The sequence below is a fragment of the Poecilia mexicana genome, unplaced genomic scaffold, assembly GCF_051168715.1.
Source record: "Poecilia mexicana isolate PSO_F unplaced genomic scaffold, ASM5116871v1 scaffold_9, whole genome shotgun sequence".
In the NCBI taxonomy this organism is placed as follows: domain Eukaryota; kingdom Metazoa; phylum Chordata; class Actinopteri; order Cyprinodontiformes; family Poeciliidae; genus Poecilia; species Poecilia mexicana.
The window spans coordinates 1,626,272-1,651,072 of NW_028263378.1; the positions used below are offsets into that span (position 1 = coordinate 1,626,272).

At 41.0% G+C, this 24,801-nt stretch overlaps 1 protein-coding gene across 1 annotated transcript in view; it reads left to right on the plus strand.

Moving 5' to 3' along the window:
• The first annotated feature begins 2,005 nt into the window (after positions 1-2,005).
• prdm6 (PR domain containing 6) overlaps positions 2,006-24,801 on the plus strand; it is a 71,146-nt gene continuing 48,350 nt past the window's right edge. The window contains exons 1-4 of the mRNA XM_014989099.2: positions 2,006-2,361; positions 3,263-3,885; positions 12,822-12,970; positions 13,796-13,954. Coding sequence (XP_014844585.1) covers positions 3,270-3,885; positions 12,822-12,970; positions 13,796-13,954 — 924 coding nt within the window. The 5' untranslated portion in view covers positions 2,006-2,361; positions 3,263-3,269. The remainder of the gene's footprint in view (positions 2,362-3,262; positions 3,886-12,821; positions 12,971-13,795; positions 13,955-24,801) is intronic.

A 24,801-nucleotide genomic window follows, 5' to 3' on the forward strand; every position in this document is an offset into this window, starting at 1 on the left:
TTTTCCTTCAGCTTCACAATCATAAAATCCCAATAAAAAAAACAATAAGTGAAATTTCACCTGAACATCATTTTGTAGTTTAACTTTTTTAATTTGTTGATTTTCTGATTTAGTTTTATTTCAAAATCTGATAGAAACTGGGAATTTTTTTATTTTTCTCCTCAAATAAATTATTGTTTCATTTAAATACTAGGACACAGTGAGGATTAGCTGGTGGTTTATTCATGTAGATTCAGTTACATCGTGTCGAACTTCTTTCAGTCAGATGACAGAAATGTGACTTTGAAGCTATTTTAGCACTAAGCTGTTGAGGAAGGCGTTTATGTTTCAGATAAATCAGATTATTATGAGACCACATGAGTGTTTTGTGACTTTTCTGTGGATCATTCAGAGACGATGCTTGAAGCTGAGAGTCTGATAAAATAAAAACAGCTGATGAGGAGCAGCCAGAAGTGGGATTTGAACTTCCAACCCGTCGCAGCGGCGCATTCCTCTGAGCTGAAAAAGTGTCTTTAAACCGACAGGAGTTCATTTTCAGACGCTTATGTTTGTGTTTTTGTTCTTTATCAATCCTGCAGAGGACTCTGGGATGACGAATGGGGCCTGTCAGGCCAACGCCAGTCATAACAACACACACACACACACACACACACACACACACACACACACACACACACAAACACACCCACACACACACACACACACACACAGTTGATGTTATTATCCATAGAAACTTACAATAGCTGATGGACACACATACACACACGTACCCAACCGTTGGGAGTGTGTGTGTGTGTAGGACAACGGGTGGGAAAATTCAGGCTGTTGGATAACAAGTCAGACCCTAAACACAATGAGCTGGGCTGTAATCTGTCTTATCTACACACACACACACAGGCCGAGTGAAAGTGAAAGACGTGCCTGGATCTCGGCGAGGTGAGACCACAACAGGACGGCCACCAACCACAGGAGGCGATAGTGAATGTTGTAACAGCGATAATCTCCACTTTAACAGAGAGCAGGTCCTGCAGAGAGCAGCAGGAGAAAATCCAGCAGAGGAGCAAAAACCAGAAACCTTAGAAAGAGTCACACAGACGAACTGAACTGGTTCAGGATGAACTGGTTCACAGTGAACTGGTTCACAGTGAACTGGTTCACAGTGAACTGGTTCACAGTGAACTGGTTCACAGTGAACTGAATCGTGTCTGATCACAGTAAGAAGTTCAGCTGATGAACAAGTTCTTCCTCCACTGGATGGAGGAGTCACTCCTCCATCCATCCTACAATAGTGAGTTTCTTCTTGATCAAACCTGAGATGGAGGCAGTGACGTCATTGAGTCATCCCCTGTTGGTCGTTAGTGGTACTGCATAACGATTCTCGTTATTTCTCATTTTAATTCCTGCCCACTAAATATGAACAGCAAAGAAAATCAATCAGTTTTTCTGGTTTTGGTAAATATTGTCTGAAAAGTGGCCAATAGCGCCGCCTACTGGTGATGCAGTCCGAGGTTAATGCGCGTTTTCTGTTTAGCTCCTAAAATGAACCTAAAGTTCATTTTTACTGGCCGGAATAAAAACTGAAGAGAGTTTCAGAGTTTTCTTTATTTCTGCATAATTAAAATTTCAGAATCAGTTCGGAACATCTGAAATCCTGAGAATTTGGACAAAACTATTGATGTTTGGGTGAAAAAGGCAATAATTAAAAGAACGGGCTATCATATCTATTACTGCTGATGCAGAGACAGTTGGAATCCAGCCGGTTCCGACCCAATTATCTGTTTACGTTGAAGGCTCTTTGAATGAACAGACCTGAAGAAAAACAAAAAACAGGAGAGATAAGGAGAACCGGAAGTCCAAGCTGTGGGAGTTTTTGGGAAAATGTGGATGGAGAAAAAGAGGACTGACTGAGAAAAATGTGAGAATTGTGAGTTTAAAGAAAGGAGGCTGAGAGAAACAACATGTGTGTTTTAGAGAGAGAGAGAGAGAGAGAGAGAGAGAGGAGGAGGAGGAGCGGGTCGAGCAGTTTTGGCTGCGGAGACGCGCTGGACGCAGCGGACTGTCCCGGCTGGTTCTCTGCAGCCTGGAGGTGGAGAGAAGCTCCCCGCTGACTGGACATCAGCACCCGGTCGGTTCGGAACCGATCCGAGCTTTTTAAACAACTTCCGCTTTAAAAACAAGCCCGGAATAAATCAGGAACATCAGCGGAGACTCCCCACGTCTTCACCCCGCCGACCGCTGCCTCTGCCGGGGCGCGCTCGGAGCGGCGCACCGCTGGTCTCCGCTGGACCAAACGGATCTCCAGTTCATTGGTTCCGATGAAACGTTCTCCAGCAGGCTGCTGAACCTCTTCAGACAGAGCAGGTGAGCCTGCTCTGTTTTTGGTTTTACGCGTTTTTGCGCGTAAAATAAAACAACAAAGCTGCAGTGTTTACTGTTTAAGAGTTAAATTAATTAAACTGCAACAGGCGACAGATTTTATTCAAACAATGACCGAAGTATATCTAGAAAAGTAAATTATTGGGTCAAAACTGCAAATCTTCAGAAACGTTTAAAGGTTGCGCATCAGGACCGTTTTTATTATTTCTCCTGTTTTAAATAATTTGATTTATTTTAATTTGCTAATAAGCATAGCAGAGATTTCATGGATTTCCTGACACTTTTTACCAATAGGAAATCAATCTCTAAAGCTAATGTCCTTTGAATTGCTCTGTTTCCTTTAAATAAAAGCGCACAGTGCGCAAGAGTTAATGATCCAATTTACAGTTAAAGCAAAACAAAAACAACAATAAAACTTCAACCAAAACTAAACAGAATCTCCAGAAAACCTGATAATTATATGGATAAATATATATTTTTAAAGTTTCTAAGTATGAAGCATAAGAAGAAGTGATTGTTGGGGGAAATTATGTTTTATCTGGATACATTTAGAAAAACTGCCTTAAATGTGTAAAACTAAATCTGTTTCATTTGTGGGGAAAATGTATTGATTCATATATATTTATATAAATCTATAGAAATTGATATATTTATATTCATTTGTATAAATGTATATAGTTGTCATGAAGTTATTTTTTTATAATTGTCCTGAAGAATAACTGGTCAGACATCATTGAGAAAATAAATCTCAGTTCAAAGTGAACTCCTTTCTGACTGAAGTTGAGTGACAGTAAAGAACCGGTTCTTTTTGTTTTTCTGGACTCTGAATGAATCTGATTGGTTTTGTGTCCTCTCTGTGTTTAATGACGCCCTCTGACCCCCGCAGTGCCGCCATGCTGAAGCCGGGTGACCCCAGCGGTTCGGCCTTCCTCAAGGTGGACCCGTCCTACCTGCAGCACTGGCAGCAGCTCTTCCCGCAGGCCCAGCTCAAGGCTCCGCTGGCCCCGCCACCGCCTCCGCCTCCACCAGACCGCCTCTCCATCGCCGTGGACGCCCTGCGCCCGTCCCGCCTGCACGCGCACCTCCTGGCCTGCACATCCTCTTCCTCATCGTCCTCCACCTCCTCATCCTCCGCAGCTCCTTCCTCTTCCTCCTCCATCTCCGCCCCCGCGGGCCTCGCTCAGCTGCCCGTCCCGCAGCAGATCGCGCTCTTCGGGCAGGCGCTGGCCCCGGCGCCGGGGGCCGCGGCGGACCTGGTGGTGGTGGTCCCCCCGGACAACCAGCAGGGCCACAACCCGGCCGCGGAGCTCCTCCAGCAGGCCAAGGAGCAGCGGTGCGCGGCGGTCGGGGTGGTGTCGTCCAGCGTGAAGGGCGGCGGCGCGGAGGAGTGCGGGAAGGCTGCGGGGGGGCGATGCAAGCTGACCTCCGAGGAGCTGGACTACTACCTGTACGGCCAGCAGAGGATGGAGATCATCCCGCTGAGCAACCACACCGGGGAGCTCAACAACCGTACGTCACACACACACACACACACACACACACACACGCACACACACGCACACACACACACCCACACACACACACAGAGATGTTGCCGCGCTCTGCAGACATCCACCCATCAGTCTGTGACCTTTAACCTCTCTGGCTTTAGATCTCCTTTGATCTGTTATCTCCACATGAAAACATTCAGCTGCATCAAAAGCTCTTAAGAATTTTTCTAAATTGAAATAATTTTGCAGATTTCCAGCGTGAGTTGATTTAATGATTTAAAAATATTAAACGTAATGTTTCAATCAGCAGCATGGCGGTTCAAAGTGCTTTACGTCATATTTATGGTTTTTCATTTAAAACTTTATTCAGTTTTTTCTGTCATGTCATTGCGTTTCTAAAAAAAATCTGAAATTTTACATTTTCTTTGATTAAAACCAGAATCAGGTGAAAAATAAACGGAAGCAGGAGGAAGAGGAGGAGGAGGAGGAAGGTTGTTGGGGTGTGGAGGGTCAGAGGTCAAAGGCCAGCAGCCCAGCAGGCTCTGAACCTGCAGATTGTCTGTTAAATTACATCTTTCCTGCCTGTTTTCCATTTCTAATTATAATTTGTCGAAATCAAATAAATAAGTTAAATTATTTTTGCTCATCTGAAGAGAAAAACATTTGTCTATTTTTCTAATTTTCCCAGCTTATCATAATTTATTATAAATAATCCTTGACGCGGAGTTTTATCTTTTCTTCAGGCTTCAGTTTTTACCTCCTGTGGTTGCGCGCGCTCGTGCGCGTGGACCGACATTGACAGAGTCCCTTCATGCGTAAAAACCACTCACACTTCCACGCGCACGCGGCCTCAGACTCTCCTCTCCGCGGCGTGGGGCGTTCAGCTCGCGCTCTTCCGTCACAACGCACGCCAAGCGGCCCTTTGAAGCGGCGCACGTGCGGGATCAATTTAAAGGCGCGTGTCACCGCACCCCCCCCCCCGCCCCCCTTGCGATCAGTTCATTTCTCGTGAATTGTTCTGTTTCCACAAAACTTCATAATTTATATTTTATGATTTTCCTAAACTGAAAGGCGGAAGTTCCTGTTAGAGCGCGCAGATAAATGCAGAAGACAAAGTCACTGTAGATAATAAATAATAAAAGTTTAAAAAATATCTGAGCAGTTTGTTCCAATATTGCTAATATCTGTGTAAAACTGTAGATATTTGCTATTTTTATGCACAAACTTAAGTTTTTGTTAGAATAAATACATTTTAATATTAACCGTTTTTTTTTTTTTTTTTTTTTTTTTTTACTTTTTCAATTATTTAGCACATAATTCAAATTAATGTGTGTTTCAGTCCAGGTTTAATTATATTTAGTCAGTGTAAAAATACAATATTCAGTGAAATGCTGATTCATATTTCTGTGCATATAATAACATATCTGCTCAGGGCCTGTGGCAGGAAAATATATTCTTTCTTCCTATGATCAAATATTTTAATTAAATATTATTATTAAGGAAGTAATAATTAATCGAAGCGTCATCGATTACATCGATTCCTTATTAACAAGCTCCTTGCTGATGGCGTCTCCAAGCAGACATAAAATAATTAATAAATATCTTAATAAATGGTTTGATCCGTGAATCTGTTAAACTTTTAACTGTTTTGCTCACGGAGCGGAAGTGGGTTGTAGTTTCCGAAAGAGCGACTTCACTGTTTTTATCTTTAAGGATTTTACTTAATAATAATAATAATAATAATAATAATAATAATAATAATAATAATAATAATAATAATAATAATAATAATAATACATTATCTACTGATATCGGAGAAATGTTTGTTTGTACTTTATGGTTGTCATAAATGTTTTTCAAACTCATAATTTAATTGAATAATAAAGCCTCACTATAAGAACTTTAACAGACATTTTAGTCGTTTATTTTACCAGTTTAACTTTAGTTCTCGGTGTGAAAAGTGGAGGATTTTTTGCTCCTTTTTGCCACATTAGCGGCTTTATGAGCAGCATCAGTCGGACTGGATGATTTATTCTGATCCGGAGAGAAAACCTTCCGGAAGGACCGGAAGCTCTGACTCTGATCTTCTGGATCAGAAACCTCCAACATCTTCAGATCATCTCCGCGCCGCTGCCGCATCACCTTCATCCTCCTCTTCCTCCTCCCGGCTGTCTGCGGGCCTAAAAGCCCCGCCGCCCCTCGCTGTTCATCCCGCGGTGATAAAACGGACCATCAGCAGTAATCTGAGTCAATACGCTCCGGCAGGCCCGATGAGGGATGGAGGGACAAGCAGGAATTAATTGCTGTATATAGTTTTGTGTTTGTGGAGGAGAGAGGGGGGAGGAAGAGCGGGAGGAAGAGGAGGAGAGGGGGAGGAAGATCGATCCACCGGCCTGCCGGCCCGCTATTTATCATCCCAACACGGCCGTATGCAGGTCTCTGGGGTGAATGTGTGTGTGTGTGCGTGTGTGTGTGTGTGTGTGTGTGTGTGTGTGGGTGGGTGTGTGGAGGGGGGGAGGTGTAGATAAAGTCACACACTCACGTCACTGTCTGACCTCCAATAATAATTGAACCAATAATAATAATAATAATAATAATAATAATAATAATAATAATTCAGGTCACTTTTAGTCTTTAAATTAATTTCTGTTTAGTTCTGCAGTGATTAGTTTAAATTTTCAATGTTAGTGTATTTGAATTAATAAAACAATCAACTGTTCACTTAGTTTAGTTTCATTGAGAATAAATATCAAATAATTATAAAGATAATTAATGAAGCAGCAGCAGGATATCAGTTTAAAATTAGTTACATTTTTATTTTAAAATTTTTTCAGACATTTTGGAATTTTCCTTTATTTTTTCTTGAACGTTCAGAATTTTCAGAAGGTTTATTGAAAAGCAAATGAATTAATACATTTCAGCAGGAGAACATTGTTCCTAAATAAAGTGAGTTCAGTTTTTCCTCTGAATCCTTTAAAGTTGCTCATCTGTTTGTCATCATTCAGTGAATATCTGAGTTTTAATGAAGAAAAAAATGATTTGCTTCAGGGGAAAAAATATTTTTAAGTTTTAATGTAAACATTCAAGAAGATTAAAGGGTTAATCACACATTTTACTCCATCATGGCTTCATTTAGAGGACAAACTGAACTCCAACTGCGACATTTACATTTAAATTCATACTTAAAACTGAACATTTTCCAGTAGTTTGTGTTTGAAACTTTTTGGAAAATCTGATTTATTACAACCACAAAAGGCCTAAAGAGCCGAATGAAGTAAATGCAACACAAAGACGCCAAACTGTAAATTTAACAAGAAACACATTAATGTCTACATCTTAGTGTTTGGGAAGGTGTATAAAATGATAATGAAAAGAAAAAAGTACAATAAAGTTAGAAAGTAAATAAATTTGGAACATTTTATCCTTTGCCTATATTCTAACTCAGAATTCATAGATTTAAGTGTTTCCTGTAAAAGAAAAGGAGTGAAAGCAGAAAAACAGGCAGAATTTGGACTTTTTGTTTGGCAGATTAAACCTGGAACATCTTCAGTGTTTTTCTAAGTAAGATGCCGTCTGGTCAGATCCAGTCAGACGTGGTTTTATTGGAGGATGAGGAGAAACGGGACGATGAAGAGCAGCTCGGTCGTGGCTGAAGCGTTCAGAGGAAACGCAGCGGGTCTGCCTGCTGCAGGACCTGATGGGTTCTGCTGGTTCTGTCGGTTCTACAGACGTTCTATCTGGGTTAATCTTCTTTTGGTTCAGTTTCTTTCATCTTTCTTTTTCTCACATTCAGAGTTTTAAACCTGAAAAAGCAAAATTAATATTTAAATTAATGATGAAAGTTGTCAGCTTTGAAGACAACCTTCAATATTTTAATTGTTCTTATTATTTATTATAAGAACTTTTTCTGTTCTTCTGGCTGAAACCTGTTTAATTCATGGTAGTTTTACTTTAAACAAAATTAATTAACTGAGCAAAAGTTCAGCTTCCAAAACGAAATGATTTCTGATTTGGACTTGAAAAGGCAGTATTTTGTCTTTTCCAGGCACTTAATGCCATTTTGTAGCACAATGATGTAACTATGCTACCTTCAGTTTCTATAAAAATACTGTATATAAAATATGATTTAACACAAAATTTACTTCCTGATTTAATGTTTTGAAATTGGGCCTCTGTCCCTTTAAAAACTCCTGCTCTTTCTGAAACTCCACCTTCAGGAAGTGATCTCAACATGGCTCCTCTATTAACCTTTAACAATGTTTTTATCAGTGTTTCACTGAGAAGTGGCTCCTATATTGAGCTCAGTACATGCAGTTCCACAGGTGTTTGCTAATTGCTGCTGGCTAGTCTGAAGGAGCTTGGTGGGGGAGTCGCAGTGGAGGAAACTCGTTAGCTTGGAAACTGCAGGTCAGAGGAGGAGCTGCACCTCGAAGGCGGGGCTAGGTCCACCCAGGTGTTTTGCAGCTTAATGGTTGCCATGGAAATTGAATTATTTCTCAAACATGCATGACGGAATCAAGGTAACACTCCAGGTGTGTTTTTGATGAGGGAACATCATAACATGATGTAAAGCTAAAAAAAAAAAAAAAAATCAACTTAACGTAATACTGCAACTTTAATTTTACCAATGATTGGAAAGTGTGCAGTGGCGTCCTCCAAAGGTGGCCACTCGGGGCCATGGAGGTTTTCATGTTGTTTCCTGCAGTGGTTTTTGGTGGAGCGCCCCCACAGGCGAGGAGGGGAACAGGCTGCTGAGGGGGTTTGGTTGGTTTGACTGAGAGCAGAGAGAAACAGAACCAAAGCAGCTGGAGATGGAACAGATGTTGCAACTTTGGTACCAGCTGACCAGTTTACCGGGCTACCAGGTGTGAAAACACCATAAATCTGATGTGAAAATTGTCCAATCAGTGGCTGGAATGTCATGAGGACATCTGTGATCCTGCACATCAGATTTTTACTCAAATCGTATGTTTAGTTTCTGCTGCTTAGAGGACCGCCTACTGGTTCTGACAGGTTCTGTACTCGGCATTAGCTGTGTTATTGCATAGATATGTAATTTATTTCTTTAAAGAGTCAATTTTAACTTATTTGGGGGTTTTTAGCTGTTTTTCAAGCATTTTTCTCTGTGGGCTTAATCTGCTTCTGTCTCACCTTGAACCAATAAAGGCTTTTATTTGTTCAACCTGATTCCTGCTGCCTTTAGCGAGGAGCCCAGAAAGTGTCATCCAGGAGAGTCCGGATCAGATAAATATGTTTGGGCTCAGTGTGTGGCCGCTCTTCATCTAAACTGCAAACAAACACAGATATCATCCATAATCATCATCAGATGATTGGACTGAGGGAGAGTCCAGGAGTTTGTTACTGAACCTCTGGTTTTAATGCTTCAGCTGGCAGCAGGTCAGGAAATTATGCAAAATCTTAACAATGGAATCACAGAGCGTGTTGTGAAACCGGCTAATTCTCATTACTACAGTGTAAAATGTTTCAATTAGAGCAACCATTAAAAAGCTCTCAACAGCAGTCCTGTAAATTAGAAAGTTCCCCTCAGATTCCTCTGAGAGTTCTGGGAACAGAGCGACTCAGTCCGTCTGCTGGAGGTGGACCGGAGAACCGAGTCTGAATCACAGATGAGCCGACCCGTTTTCAGCTCAGCCTCATCAGCACAGCTCGGTACCGTTCAGGACAAAAGCTGTTGATGTAATCCTGAGGCGGCGTCCGGTGTGAGGAGGTTTATGTTTTAGAAAGAACAGAATAAAATAACAGCTCAACGTGTTTCTAGCTGCTAGCATGTCTTCCAGGTCAGGTTGGACATTTATCATATGGTTTATCATTTATCCTGGTGGGGTTGTGATGTGATGCATTTCTCTGACTGACTGCTTTCATAAGTCTTTTCAGCCTTTGTTTACATCACTTATGGCTTCTTCTGGCGCAGAATCAGGATGCATGTCTCACAACAATGACGTAAACGTCAGATTAATGCGATATGAGTGTTCAGGCTGCAGACGCTTCGAAAACAGTCAGATACATATTTGATTTATTTCCACATTTGGAAGTGGCACGCATTGGATATCAGAACTGGGTCACTCAGAGTGCTGTGAAAAGGTCTGATTTGGGTCTCAGTCGCCTCTCTGACTGCGTTTTGTTGTTTTTATCAGATTCATTTCTTGCTGTTCTGAATGATTTTTTTTTTTAGGTTTTTCTGTTTCAATCTAACTTTGGTCACTGTGGGCCTGATTTCCTTCTGCAGTCCATCCTTATTCTTCCTGGAGAATCTGAAACCTGTTCTTCAGGTTTCTGTGTATCTGGAACTTTCTGATCATTCATAAATCTGTTTTTTCAGCTGAAATACTTTTAGCAGCAGTTTTCTGTCATCTTGATGTCATGATTCTTTGCTAGCATAAGAGGAAAATGGTTTAGCTCAGGTTTTGGAGCAACAAGGCTGATAATTGTATCAATGGATGGATTTCATCTGCATTTCTTTATAGTTTCAGCTGTTCTTATTCTGGGAAAAAATATGATAAATATATATTTTTTTACTATTTTTTCATACCACCACAAAAACATTTTGTAATGAACTTCCTAAAACAGAAAGTATTTAAAACACAACTGTCGTATCCCTGCAAAGCTTCTGGCTATTAAATGATTTCGTTAGTTTTCTTACACTCATATGGAAACATTTTGAGTCCTCACGCAAATGTCTCCTCTTTAGGTGAATCCCAGATTTCTGTCCTTAAAATCAAAACAAAAACAAACAAAAAACCATCATTAACAGAAACACATGGAGAATTTTTCCCATTTACTCAGCCATGAACCAGGGCTGCACTTTGCGGTTAATAAATGACTTTAATATGATTTAATTAACTCCCATTCATCATGGTGTAAAAGCAGCTGCCAGTCTATCAAATGGAAAATGTTTTCATTTTGGGAAAGTCAGAAAAAACAACATTCACATCCTGTTTCTCTCAGCCTTTGTGGGAGTTTTCTGTCCAGATAATCATCTCTCATTATGTTGCTACAGTCAATTAGCATCCATTACTGTCAGACTGCATCTGTAAGTAAATGTTGACACTCACTAACTCCAGGCAATATGCTGCAAGCTACATTAGCGTAGAAAAACACCACAGAGGACTTTTTCCCCTCATTTGGACTTTATTGTGGAAACAGGATCCTTTTTTCATCAGTTTCAGTTTTTCACACAGTCAGGAACAAAATAAGTCCCGTGGAGCGTTAAAAAAAAAAGGTTTTAAAGCAGACGGGGCCATACCGTCGACTTGCGTGTAGGTTGTTTTAAGGCCTGGAGATTGAAAAGTAAAAGTCAGGTTTTTAAAGAAGGTGAGTAAAAAACACATGAGGAAAACCTAATACTGAACAAAATATCAAACAATGCTAATATAAAAATATAGAAAAAAACTACTAAACACACTATTAGATGAAAAGCCAAGCTAATACATAAATAATGAAATATGTCAACAGGTCAGTGAAATTTTAAAAAAGTGAGCAAATAAATAAACAAATAAGCGAATTGATAAATAAAATTGAGAAAAGAATGTGAACAATGATACGTAAATTAATGCATGGGAAAATTTTTCTTCTTCTTTTGCGTTCCCTTGCAATAATGTACTGATCAGTTCATGCGGCATAAATGAATACTGAAAGTCTTTCTTACGGTGGTCATTATACTTTCTGCTATAAGGCTTCGTAAGGTTTGTCCTTGTTTGTGAGATCTCTGAAGTTTTATTTCTTCTTTAGGAGAGAAATGCACCACAAACCTTTGTGCAAAAGCAAAACAGACCAAACATGGGCTTTCCATCTCTTTTAAGATGTAAACAAACTTTGAGTAAGAAGGAAAGAAAAAAAATATATATACAAACTATCTGGACTATTTCTGAGTTATAGTCACGGGGTAATAAAGACATATTTGACAGTTTTGATTGTGTCTCTTTTGTGTTGATAATCTGAATGGTTAATAAAGGGCTGTTTTCATTTGCAGTTCCATCTCAACCTCACACAAACATAAACAGGCAGTAAATAAATCGATTTTCAATCAATTTTTGCACCAGAGTCAAGAATATATAAACACGTTTTCACTGAGGCTCTTTAAATGTTTATAGATTTGAAAATTTAAATTGATATTTATAATTGTATACAAAATAGACTAGTAAATACTGCTGTAAGTTTTGCGAGGTAACGCAAAAATATTTTTTTCCCCCATGTCCCTTAGAGGCCTCCGTACTAACCTTCTGTTTCAGTTTGTTTCTCACAAAAGCAGACGCTGGTAAGTTATTTAGAAATGTTGTAAATTGTTTATGTTGTTTTATTTATTTATTTTGTTTGAGTGTTTCTAACCGTGCGAGGTTTCTGAGGGATAAAAATAAAGTTTAAAAGATTTGCTTCCAGTTATAGTTGAGCTTGCTAGCGTTAGCAGCTCTAAGCTAATGGTTTCTTCCAGAAACTTCTGGAGTTATGTTGACGCACAGCATAGCATAACCTTTCAGAAAACCTTAATGATGAACAAATAGATAAAAAAAAAACTGTAACTAGTTTGAAATAGTAATAATCTGTCGACAATGAAAATTATCAACATTCTGGAGTTCCTGAGCTTTAAAATTTTGAGCACTAAATTAGCAACAAGTTTCTAAATCTGGTGAACAGGAAGTTAGCAGGTGTCAGTTGATTCACGCTGTAGTTTTTAATTGAACAGGACATTTTAAAGCTGTTTTCTGCTGTAAATAATGCATAATTGTAACATCTTTTGATAATTTGTGGTGAACATTTGGAAATGTTGCTTTATTTGATTCTGCTCTTGTTGAACGACTGTTTTGCTAATTGAGTAATGTGTTGGTGACTAATCCCAGTTGTGTAATTCAGGCTAAATAAATCAAAAGTCTCACTCGGAAACCTAACTAATGGAGAGCATACAGTTAAACTTTGTAAAATCCTTCCGTTTCTCTGCAGGTTGCGACATGTGTGCAGATAACAGGAACGGCGAGTGTCCGATGCATGGCCCTCTTCACTCGCTGCGCCGCCTGGTGGGCACCAGCAGCACTGCAGCGCCTGTTCCTCTGCCGGACGTCCCTGATTGGCTGAGGGATCTGCCCAGAGAGGTGACGTCTACATACCTGTCTGTCATCTGAAAAGTGAACTATTTGTTTGTTTGGATGAAATCTTGAGGCTCAAAGATAAAGACAAAGTTAATATTTTCAGGCTACAAATTTAATGTGTTGCTAAGCCTCTAATTTACTGATCAAATTTTATTTTTACTCTGCTTTATGAGTTCTTTACACACACAAATGTAAACTATCAGATAATATCTGATTTGGACCTGTCACTATGTATAATTTAATAATGATAAATTAAAATGAGCTCAATAAATTTCCATTTTTAGAATAATTGTTTTCTCTTTCTTCCAAAAACTGGATGACAAAGTCTTCAGTCTGCTCTGTTTTGAAGGACAATTTTGTTTACAGAGACTTCATAATTCATTTTATTTGTTGCTTTGTTCATTTATTTTGTGTATTTAAAATGTCTTCCAGTTCCAGTGTTAAATGTTAATCAGAATTTAAAGTTTATTGATTTTCAGAATGTGTTCTTGTATTATTAGGCGATTGCCATCATGTTATTGAAAATGGTCTCAAAATAACAATATTATCATTTATTGCCATAACTTCTGGGATGATTTGTCATCAGAAAAATTTGTTGTTGTGACAAACCTAATCTGAAAACAAAATAAAACAAAAAAAAAAAATCTAAATAACAAAAAGATGAATAAAGTTAAGAATAAGAATAAAGCATGATTAGATGATGAAACATAAAGGTTTCTCAGTGAAACTCAGTTTATCTCCATCATTCTTTCTGCTGCATTATTTTTAAGCTGTGGATCAAAGAGCCAGACTGCAGAGTTTTAATTAGCTGTTCCTCGTTAACTGCAGGTGTGTCTCTGCACCAGTACGGTTCCCGGTCTGGGTTACGGGATCTGTGCCGCCCAGAGGATCCCTCAGGGAACCTGGATCGGCCCGTTCCAGGGCGTCCCCCTCCTGGTGGATAAACTGCACTCCGGGGCCGTCAGGAACACCAGACACCTGTGGGAGGTGAGTTCATCCCAACGCCTCAGAGTGACGACAAAAACTTTGGATCAGGTCAAACTGAGACGATGCTGAAGAAAATATGCACAGTTCTAAAGATCGATGGCAGAGAACCCAGAAACTGCAGTCAAGTCACAGTGGCACGACTTGCACTTGATTTTACTCAAAACTAAAAAGTATCTGTCTAGAAAATTACTCAAATAAGAGTAAAAATATTTTGGTAAAAGGTCAACTTAGGTACTGAGTAACTGATCAAATTATCAATCATTTGATATTTAAGAATGACATCATCAGACAGACCAAAACATAAAGTTAAGTGGAAATTTTTTGTATTGTAAGGCTGAAAATGGCAATAATTCATATAAGTAACAAAAATAACAAAATCAGGCAGAAGAAAATTTTTCCAAATCAGTTTCTTTCAATAATAATAAAAAAAAATTATGAAACTTTAACGAAAACTACAGGTGTGTCTGTGTCTGGTGAATTTATGGCTAAAACAAGTTAGTTTTCATTCAATGGGTAGAAATCCAGAAATTTTACTGAAGTAAGAGAAATACTTCATAATAAAATTTGTAAAAATACTCCAATAAGTATATGTTTTCAAAAAGTGACTGAAGTAAATGTAATGGAGTAAATGTAACTAGTTACTACCCAGTAATACATATTTACATGTGATCTGAGCGAGGCTTACTTGACATGACCTCAAACATCCATCATTACACTTTTTGATCTCATCATAGCGCTGATAAATGTAATCATTTAATAGATTTTTAAAGTTCAAACTGGATGTGAGGGATGCATGTCTGTGTTAGCAGTGAGGTGTCATGGCCGCCGTCATGTCCCGTCTCTGATCATTGATCAGAGCAGATTGTATTTACATACAGAGGCAGGAGAAAGTCAATGTGGCCGTTAGAAACAGCTGCATTAGCATGAGACAGCAGGGCGGGACTGAGGCATGCTGGGAGACGGACACAGAGACAGATGAGTCCCCAGTGACTGAGCCGCTAAAGGTCAGCCTGGCGCTGCCGACTGGACATCAGTCTCTTCTCTGCTGAACGGTGGAGGGGATCCTGCAGGAGGTCAGAGGTCAGCGGAACCGAGGGGTCACAATGGCTGAAACTGGCAGCAGAAAACCGAACCTAAACATGGAGGAGGAAGAGGTTTATTAATGATGTTTTTAATCCAATGAGGGACTGTCGGTCGCTAACAGGATTTATTTCCATTTCTTTCGTTGAAATTATGAAACACCTGAACGATAACGAGTAGATTTTAGCTCAAAGAACTGCTGGCTGAAAACCCAGCATCAGAAACCAGCTGAGTAATCTGATCCTTCCTGATGTTCTTCCTTTTCTTAAACACTCAACTTTCAGATCTGTTCATCTTCTGAAGATCGTTGTTTTAGGCCTGATGTCGTCTAGGCACAAAATGGATTTTGTCTGGAAAAGTTTGGACGTTTGGAAATGTGTTGTGACCGTTTCCCTCCACTTTGAAATGTTGAGTGACTGCAGATTTTTGGGCAAACCTGTATGAAAACATTTTACAGAACAAAATTATGCCACTTATTATCTAATAAATTCTGTCAGTAATTTTTTTGGCACAGTTTATTTGGACCCAGAGCGTTTATTCTGGACCCTGTTTGGCCCAAAAACAAGCCTTTGGATCTCGTTGGCCCTGGAGAAACGCTGATCCGATAATCTGCCTCTAACCGTTGCCACGGTATTGGCTGCCAGGCTGCAACCGGTCATTAGGTCTATCGATGAAGAAACGGTGCACACAGATCTCATTAAAACCAGCGGCTGCTAAACGCTCTTATTGACGCCCCCCAAAACAGGAAGTGATGTCTGTCCTATAGCCAATCAGGGAGCTTGTGTCATGTTGTCTATGGCATTCAGGAAGGGCCAGCTTTAATTGAGATACTTGCCGTTACGTTTGGATGCAGCAGTAAAGGATTTTCTGGTGCTGCAGTATTTTACGACGAGATAAATTGATCTCCTTCCAGGAAGAGTTACGGAGGAATAATCCTGCATCGCTCTGACCCGAGGCGCCGCAACAAACGCTCCGTTTTCCTCCGGTGATTACGCTTCAACTCTGAATAAACAAATTAGATTTTTCTATAGAAAAGAGACTAAATGTTGAAGAGAAAAGGTTTATTTCAGGTTTAGATTAGTGAACAGATAAATACACCTTAGTGATTGATTATAATTAATAGATGAGTTATTTTAAAGTTTGAAGCTTGAGCTTCAGTTGCATAAATACGTTTGAGATAAACTATTAAGGTTTTTTCAAAGTAAGACATTTTATATGATGTCAAGAAATGTTAAATAGGAAACGAATAAGATCCATACAAAGGAAGATAAAAAACAAAGAGACTATAAGGTGAAGTGAACTAAAAGGATTTACAAAACGACAAAAAGGTCAAAGAAGGGAAAATAAAATTATTTAAAGTTGAGAAGAAAGTGTTGAGTTAAACAAGAAAAAGAAGAAAATGACAGAAGTAAAGACATAATGTGAGAACAGTTGTAGAACAGCGTCACTGGCGGTGGCAACTTGGTGGTGGCAGCGAGGTGGTGGCAGCGTGGCGGTGGCAGCCTGGCGGTGGCAACTTGGTGGTGGCAACTTGGTGGTGGCAGCCTGGCGGTGGCAGCCTGGCGGTGGCAACTTGGTGGTGGCAGCCTGGCGGTGGCAGCGTGGCGGTGGCAACTTGGTGGTGGCAACTTGGTGGTGGCAGCGTGGTGGTGGCAGCCTGGCGGTGGCAGCCTGGCGGTGGCAACTTGGTGGTGGCAGCGTGGTGGTGGCAGCAAGGTGGTGGCAGCCTGGTGGTGGCAGCGTGGCGGTGGCAGCCTGGCGGTGGCAACTTGGTGGTGGCAACTTGGTGGTGGCAGCCTGGTGGTGGCAGCCTGGCGGTGGCAACTTGGTGGTGGCAACTTGGTGGTGGCAGCCTGGTGGTGGCAACTTGGCGGTGGCAACTTGGTGGTGACAGCGTGGTGGTGGCAGCGTGGTGGTGGCAGCCTGGCAATGGCAGCCTGGTGGTGGCAACTTGGTGGTGACAGCGTGGTGGTGGCAGCCTGGCAATGGCAGCCTGGCGGTGGCAGCGTGGCGGTGGCAGCCTGGCAGTGGCAGCCTGGCGGTGGCAGCCTGGCGGTGGCAGCCTGGTGGTGGCAACTTGGTGGTGACAGCGTGGTGGTGGCAGCCTGGCAATGGCAGCCTGGCGGTGGCAGCGTGGCGGTGGCAGCCTGGCAGTGGCAGCCTGGCGGTGGCAGCCTGGCGGTGGCAGCCTGGCGGTGGCAGTCCGTCTGCTGGAAGTCCTCATTCTCATAGGAAAGTAGATCACTGTGAGTTACAGTTAAATTAGTTCCTTTGAGTTCTGCTGCCTTGTCTGAGTTCCTGTCAGATAAAAGTCCAAACATCTAAAAACTCACACAGATAAGAAAACTTTTCTGAACCTCTTAGAAAAAACTGAGACGTTTGGTCTCTGCTACGGTTGATGTTATAAACGATTGGGTGTGTATCAGTGAAGCTTTCAGACGGACGGTTTGTGCTGATTGGCCGGGCCGGGCCTCGCTGCGGGATCGTTCGGGCCGGTCCTGATTGAAAAGAATGTGCAGTAAAAACAGGAGAAACGCTTGGATGCTCGCGGCTCTGACCTCTCCCTGCTGGTTTTTGCACACTTTTTCTTTTGGAGACATCAGAGGCCCAACTGCTGGAGCAGAGTTAGAAAAAACAAGAAACCAACATCTAAACTTCAGAACAGCTTCAGGCAAAATATTTGGCCAGTGTGGGACGCTGATGGGACGCTGGAGATCGGAGAAAATCCAAAACGCCGGTCGGCATGTTGGCTTTATTCTGCATGGTAAACTATTTTCTTTGTGTGCGTGTGTTTGTCAGTCCGTCCATCACGGCGTTGCTGCAGATTCCCCCTGACTCTGTTTGCAGCGGTTTGTGGTTGCAGCGTTCGCCTCAGCGCTGCTATGCTTTCTGACTGATGTCATCATTTAATGTTTGTTCTCTGGGTTTTATTAAAGGCTCCCATCGCCTTTGACATCGCTCTGTTTACAGAATCGTAAATGGTTTCTGTCAAACATCAGATGGTTTTCTACATGCTTAGATTTCAGTGAGGCAAACGTGTTTTTATCACAATGATGATATGAAGAATCTGCAGCTATTAATGTTCCTCTGCTTGTTGTTCTTTGATGGGAACTTGTGTTTCCTGCAGAAGTTCAGACGTTTTCTGGTGAACTTTCCAGGAACTCAACCACTGTTTTCCTCCTTTTCTATTCTTCCTGTGAAGAGCTGCGTCTGTTTGTGTTGCATCACACTTATGCTGATAATGTCCAGCTTAAATAACGGAGCCCAGGTATTAAAGTACATGACGGAGAGGAGAGAATATTTTTCATGGCTGATGTTGTCATTGCATTCTTGAACTGTAATTTCACAGCCGTGTTTTTCTAACAGTCTGTTTCTGGTTGTGTATGAAGTTTGTTTTTTTCATTGATTTTCCCAATCTGTGGTTCTGGTAACATCCAGTGGGTCGTCTTGGTGCTCTACCTCTGGACCTCAGTAGTTACAGTAGAATTAGGATTTTCCTTAAAAATCATCTTTAAATCTCAGACTCGGAGCAGCTGGGCTGCCTTGTCCAATCAAACGGTTTTTGTTTGCTTTACAGCTGGTACTTTACTGTTCACTGAAAAACATTTGAGCCGCATTTAGTTATTTTCTTTTACTCTCAGTCTCAGAAATCTTGAATTTTTTACATTTTAAACTTAAATGTGTGAATTTGTGTGAGATAAACTTATAGCTGTAAGCTGCGTTAACTTTTTACTAATTGTGTCTGCAGGAGTTGAATAATGAGGGTTTTTAAGTTGGCACCCAAAAACCTTAAAGAAGGAAAAGGAGTGGGAATTATTTCCCAGGATGCTTAGCGGCAGGTTCTTGTGTCCTGTGTTACTTTGACTGTCCTCCTGCGTTACTAATGGTTGAGGACGATGTCTGATCACGCTGCTGAAGCTCGGTTCAGAATTAGTATTTCAGCAGAAATTCATTGTAATTATTATTATTATTATCAGGTTTTTATTTATGCTGTTCAATTTGAATCAAGAATTTAAATGAATAAAAATCAAGATAAGTAAATTAACTCTAAGTTTAAAATGTGAGCTTGTTCAACTAGATGGAAGCAGTTTTTTTTGCATAATGTGAAATAATAATTTGGTTTAAAATACAGCATTAAATTATAACATAAGCTTAACAAGCTATATGAAGTTATAAACAATTTTTATATAACTCATCTTTTGTTGTTAAATCAACTTAATGTTTTTTATTTCTGAGTTAAAAGAAAAATTCCAGTTGACTTGATTTTTTTCAGGTTAAACTATCTTCAAATGTTTTACAGTGCAGGTGTCTATCAAATCTGTACCTGCATTTTTTGGTTTTGTCATTTTGTCAGTCAAAACACAATTCTCTCTGTTATGGTGAGTTTATGGTCATTTTTCCTTTTCTCCACACAGACGGAAAATAAAAACTGTGAATATAATTAAACTAAATAATATAAATAAAAGAACTGAAACTCCCTTTGAAAATTATGCATATAATAGTTTTTAGCTTCTAAGATGTCTAGTAACAAATTACAGATCATAAAATAATTAAGATAATGATTGTATGATGTTTTTATTGCATGCTAAGTGAAGCCTGGTGTAGCTCAGCACTAATCTAACAGCGTGTCTGTTTGTTGGGCCTAAAGACCCTGGAAGAGTTTGTAATTTGAGCCGCTGAGAACTGTAAAAAATGTCTGAATAACCAGAAGCTGAGAACAAGTGAACTTGTGAAAACATTTTGATAGATGGCCTCCAGCTTGAACAACTCGTCCACTTCTCTCACTTCATGGAAAAAGTGTCTTGATATCCTCAGGATTTCTGTTGCCAGCTTCAGTTTATGGTTGAGATGAGTCACAAGAGAATTTTCCTTTTTAAACTGTGTAAAAAACATTGGCAAGAAATGTGGATTCACTGCTGTGGAAGATGATCAGACAGTTTAATGTTGTAGAAAAAAACACCAAACTATTTCACCTAATAGCTAAATGTTCTGACAAAACAGCAAAAACTCAGAGGGATTGTTGTAACTAATGCTGCATTTTTATACAAGTCAAGCAGAGGAAAATCTGTGGGATGATTTAATATCGTCTTGCAGCTGTTCTGGATTTTCTGATAGCTTTGATACTTTCATCATCACTGAATCCTGATCTCATGATTTCATCCATTCACTGAAACCATTTCTTCTGATACTTTTCACATTAAATATAATTTATTTCAGCTGAGACACAGAGTTTCCTGTTTCTGAAATTTGTCTTTCATTTTCTTTGTTGTACATGTTTTTGTTTTATAGATAATTGCTTTTAGTTTTCCGTCTTGATGTCTTGTTTGGTGAAACTGTTTCTCTTTATGTTTGACTCTAAGTTTCAGACACGTCTGACTGAGAACAGCTGACATGTTTGTCTGCGCCGGTTTGCCTCCTGTAATCCTCTCCATTGTTTCAGCTCTCTGGTTGCCGCTGACCGGACAACAAAATAAAAGAGTTTCAGTGAAAAAGAGGATTCTAATGAGCTCCATTTAAAAATTATTGCCACTTTTTTCACAACATGACTAAATACCTGGAGGTCTTTGCTGCAGGTGTCCGAACTGTTGGCTGAAAATGTCACGTTGAGACGACTCTGAGGGCCACAAAATCTTAGCAAAAATGAAAAAATCTATTTTACCTGCTAAATGAGAAATAAACTAAACACATAATATTTTAATGTATTGAACAAAGCAGTCGGATTCCTGCAGATGAGATGTTCAGATTGTAGATTTAAAACAAAAAAGGTTTGTCACAACCAGCAAACTATACAGTAAATTTTCCATTTTCTGATTTATTTTTTGTCTTTTTAGTAACAAGATCAGAACATGGCTCAGTCCAGCTTCAGTTTGAGCTTATTAACCTAAAATGTCCAGGTTGTGTTTTAAGTCACTGGACGTTTTTTTAGCATTAATAGGAATTCAAAGCAGAAACCTGGATGAATACTTTGTGTTGCACCATCAGTGAAAACTTCATCCCAACATGGTTTTTAAATCTCCATCAACTGCCTGGCCTGTGATCAAGGGCCGCTCTGACTTGTTTTGAGGTCCACAAACGGCCCCCGGACCGCACTTTGGACAGCCCGGCTCTACTGTTTAGTTTTAGGTTTTAACTTTAGCTCTCTGGTTTGATTTTTCTGCACCGTCCATCTTGTTTTGTATTTTTCTGCCATAAAACGGCGAGGCGGTCCCAGGAGAGGCGGTGACCTCTGGGTCGCCTGCGGCTGCAGTGAAACCGCCGTTCAGCTCGGCGCTGTTTGGTTAAACCCTCCCTGAGTCGGATCGAAGCCGCTCTCATTCCTCGCTCTGTGTGACTTCACTCTGTAGGCCCGATAACCGCAGGGTGCTGCAGAACAAAGCCCGGGGTTTTCCACCAGGACCGGCGTGTCAGAATAACACGTATGTGTTCATGTGTGCAGTCTCTTCATTAACCGCCGAAGGTTTGATCTGCGTGTTTTCCTCAAACTTTCTGCTGTTTCTGCAGCAGCTTCACCTGCTGTGACGAGCTTCAGTAACAACTGTTTTCTTTAAGTCTGAAAATTTGAAAGTTTTATGATGTTTAGTCTGTAAATAATTGACAAGGTGTGAAAAAAATCATTTTTTAAAAAGCTGGGAGGGTTTAAAAATATATTCTGGAAACAGGAAAGCAAACCATCCCACATCTCTCTAGCAGATTTGTAGAAGCTCACATGTGTTGCTTTATTTGGCTCTGAAGGATCTCGCCTCTGCATAAAACTGCTTTAATGGTTCGCAGACAAAAACGATGTAAAATCTCTTGTTAAAGCAGTTTTCAGCGGTCAGTGCAACACGTCGTCTGCAGCTTCATGATGAGAGATGTTCAGTTAGACAGCTGGTGAAGGGAGCGATGAGGCCAAACGATATTTATCCAGAACCTCTCCAAACAGCAGATCTGTGAAAGGAAAGCAAACATCAGAGAGGAGGGAAAGGTGCTGAACACCAGGAGGAAAAACTGGAGATGGAGTCACTGGAGAGCCATGAATGTTCACAACCTCAGCACAGATTTTACCGCTGAAGCTAAATGTGATACATGGATCAGCACAGAAATGTTGCTGTGTGTTACAGTAATTATTGAGAAACTTACAGAGAAGTTCTGGCTTGTTTTACTAAACAATAATGAAAAACTGCTTTTTCTTTCTTTTTCCAAAATTAACAGTATTTTATCCTTTCGGAGATGCTTGTCTCATTTATCAGAAACAATCTTCTTGGTTGAAATAATTTTTAATTTAATAATATTAAATCTGGAAGGAGTTTGAACACTGTCAGGCTTTAACTGTACAAGGATAATGTACTACCAGTGAACATTAGACCACAAAGTGATGTTTCTCAGTATCACAGAGAACCGACTGATTCATTCATTACCAGCCATCCAGGTTCAACGTCTGACATTTATGTAGTGACGCTTGTTTCATGTGAAACTTAGAGACAGCAGCTGATTAGTGAATGGTTTGATCCGTTTGGGCTGATGGATGCTACACTGTGGGTGGTGTTAGTGGAACCCTGCCCTGTCCTGTGGGTGGGGTTAGTGGAACCCTGCCCTGTCCTGTGGGTGGTGTTAGTGGAACCCTGCCCTGTTCTGTGGGTGGTGTTAGTGGAACCCTGTCCTGTCCTGTGGGTGGGGTTAGTGGAACCCTGCCCTGTCCTGTGGGTGGTGTTAGTGGGTGGTGGTGCCCTGTTCTGTGGGTGGTGTTAGTGGAACCCTGTCCTGTCCTGTGGGTGGGGTTAGTGGAACCCTGCCCTGTCCTGTGGGTGGGGTTAGTGGAACCCTGCCCTGTCCTGTGGGTGGTGTTAGTGGAACCCTGCCCTGTCCTGTGGGTGGGGTTAGTGGAACCCTGTCCTGTTCTGTGGGTGGGGTTAGTGGAACCCTGCCCTGTCCTGTGGGTGGTGTTAGTGGAACCCTGCCCTGTCCTGTGGGTGGGGTTAGTGGAACCCTGCCCTGTCCTGTGGGTGGTGTTAGTGGGTGGTGGTGCCCTGTTCTGTGGGTGGTGTTAGTGGAACCCTGTCCTGTCCTGTGGGTGGGGTTAGTGGAACCCTGCCCTGTCCTGTGGGTGGTGTTAGTGGGTGGTGGTGCCCTGTTCTGTGGGTGGTGTTAGTGGAACCCTGTCCTGTCCTGTGGGTGGTGTTAGTGGGTGGTGGTGCCCTGTTCTGTGGGTGGTGTTAGTGGAACCCTGTCCTGTCCTGTGGGTGGTGTTAGTGGGTGGTGGTGCCCTGTTCTGTGGGTGGTGTTAGTGGAACCCTGTCCTGTCCTGTGGGTGGTGTTAGTGGGTGGTGGTGCCCTGTTCTGTGGGTGGTGTTAATGGAACCCTGTCCTGTCCTGTGGGTGGTGTTAGTGGGTGGTGGTGCCCTGTTCTGTGTTGTTGCGTCACTCTCTGCTGCCTCCAGATGGAAACCGTTTGGTGTCGATGCTGAGCTGCATCAGATTCGGTTATCCAAATATTATCGGCTGCGTTGGATGATTATTGCCGTCCTGATTTATGAGCGGGCCGCTGAGAGCCCGGCGGGCCGCTGAGAGCCCAGTCAGACGCTGAAGTGGCTCTGGCTTCACGCGGAGCCCCGACTGTTGCTCTTGGGCACGGCGGCGGTGGCGGTGCTGGCAGCAGAGTTTATAAGGCTTGCAGCTGAAACATGAACACCTCAGTGACACGCTGCGTTTGAAGGAGGGAACAGCAGGAAGAATGAGCAGCTTTGTGGCTTTGTTTTGGTTTGGCTAACGTTGGTTTTGTTGCAGCAGAGTTAGCATGGGAACAGACGGCTGACATACCTCACACGGAGCTGAGGACTTTGTAAAGAAGAAGATTAAAAAGTATTAAAATAAGGTTTTAGATTTGGCAGGAAGAACCTGGAAGGTTTCCTCAAATGGTTTTTATTTAATGGAAAGACAGGAGTTGTTGAGAGGTGGATGGGAAATGTGATGGAAAAGCAGAAATCTGTTCAAAGGAGCAGCTTTAAACTCTTAGTTATAGAGAAAATGCAGATTGCAGTGCTTAGAGGTAAATGATTTGAAAATGTAGAGACTGAATAAAATAAATGACCACAGGGACATGAAAAATCCCACGTTAAAAAAGACTTTCTGTGACTCAAACATCAAGCATTTGGACTTTCTTGTGTTTAGTTTAAGTCATTGCCAATTTAATCATGTTCAAAAATTTAAACTTTTCACTGTTTTATGGAAACCATCAGTGAAAAATGTTTCTGCTGTTTGCAGCAGAGAAGTGATGGATGTTAGACCCGCTCAGCAACAAACAAAAACTAATAAACTACTTTTCCTCTTTATAGGTTTCACCAAACTCAAATCAATGTGTTTATAGTTTCTTCTCTGCTTTTATGCCATCCAGAAAAACGTTTGCCATGTTTATTTTCTGTTGATAGGCAGAAAACGAGATTCTTTATTTTCCATATTTTGTTCTCTGGCTTTGAGATTCAAAGTTTCTCCTTGCTCTCCATTCTGGTTCCACATCAACAGATATTTAGCTAAACTGATAGTTTCTCTGTGCATTTCTTTTTCACATTAAAAGAGTTTTTTTTATTGAGGATAAAAATATAATTTTAAAAACTTGTGTTTACTGGATATCCAGAGATAAATAGACAGTTTCAGAGACCTGATGAAGACTTTCTGTTGTAGGGAAAAACCCAGTGATCTGCCTGGTTTCATTGTGTTTTCTTTGTTTCTGATTTAATTCAGATATGAGGTTGAGAACTTGTGTGAATGTTTGTCTGTTTGGATAAACGGCT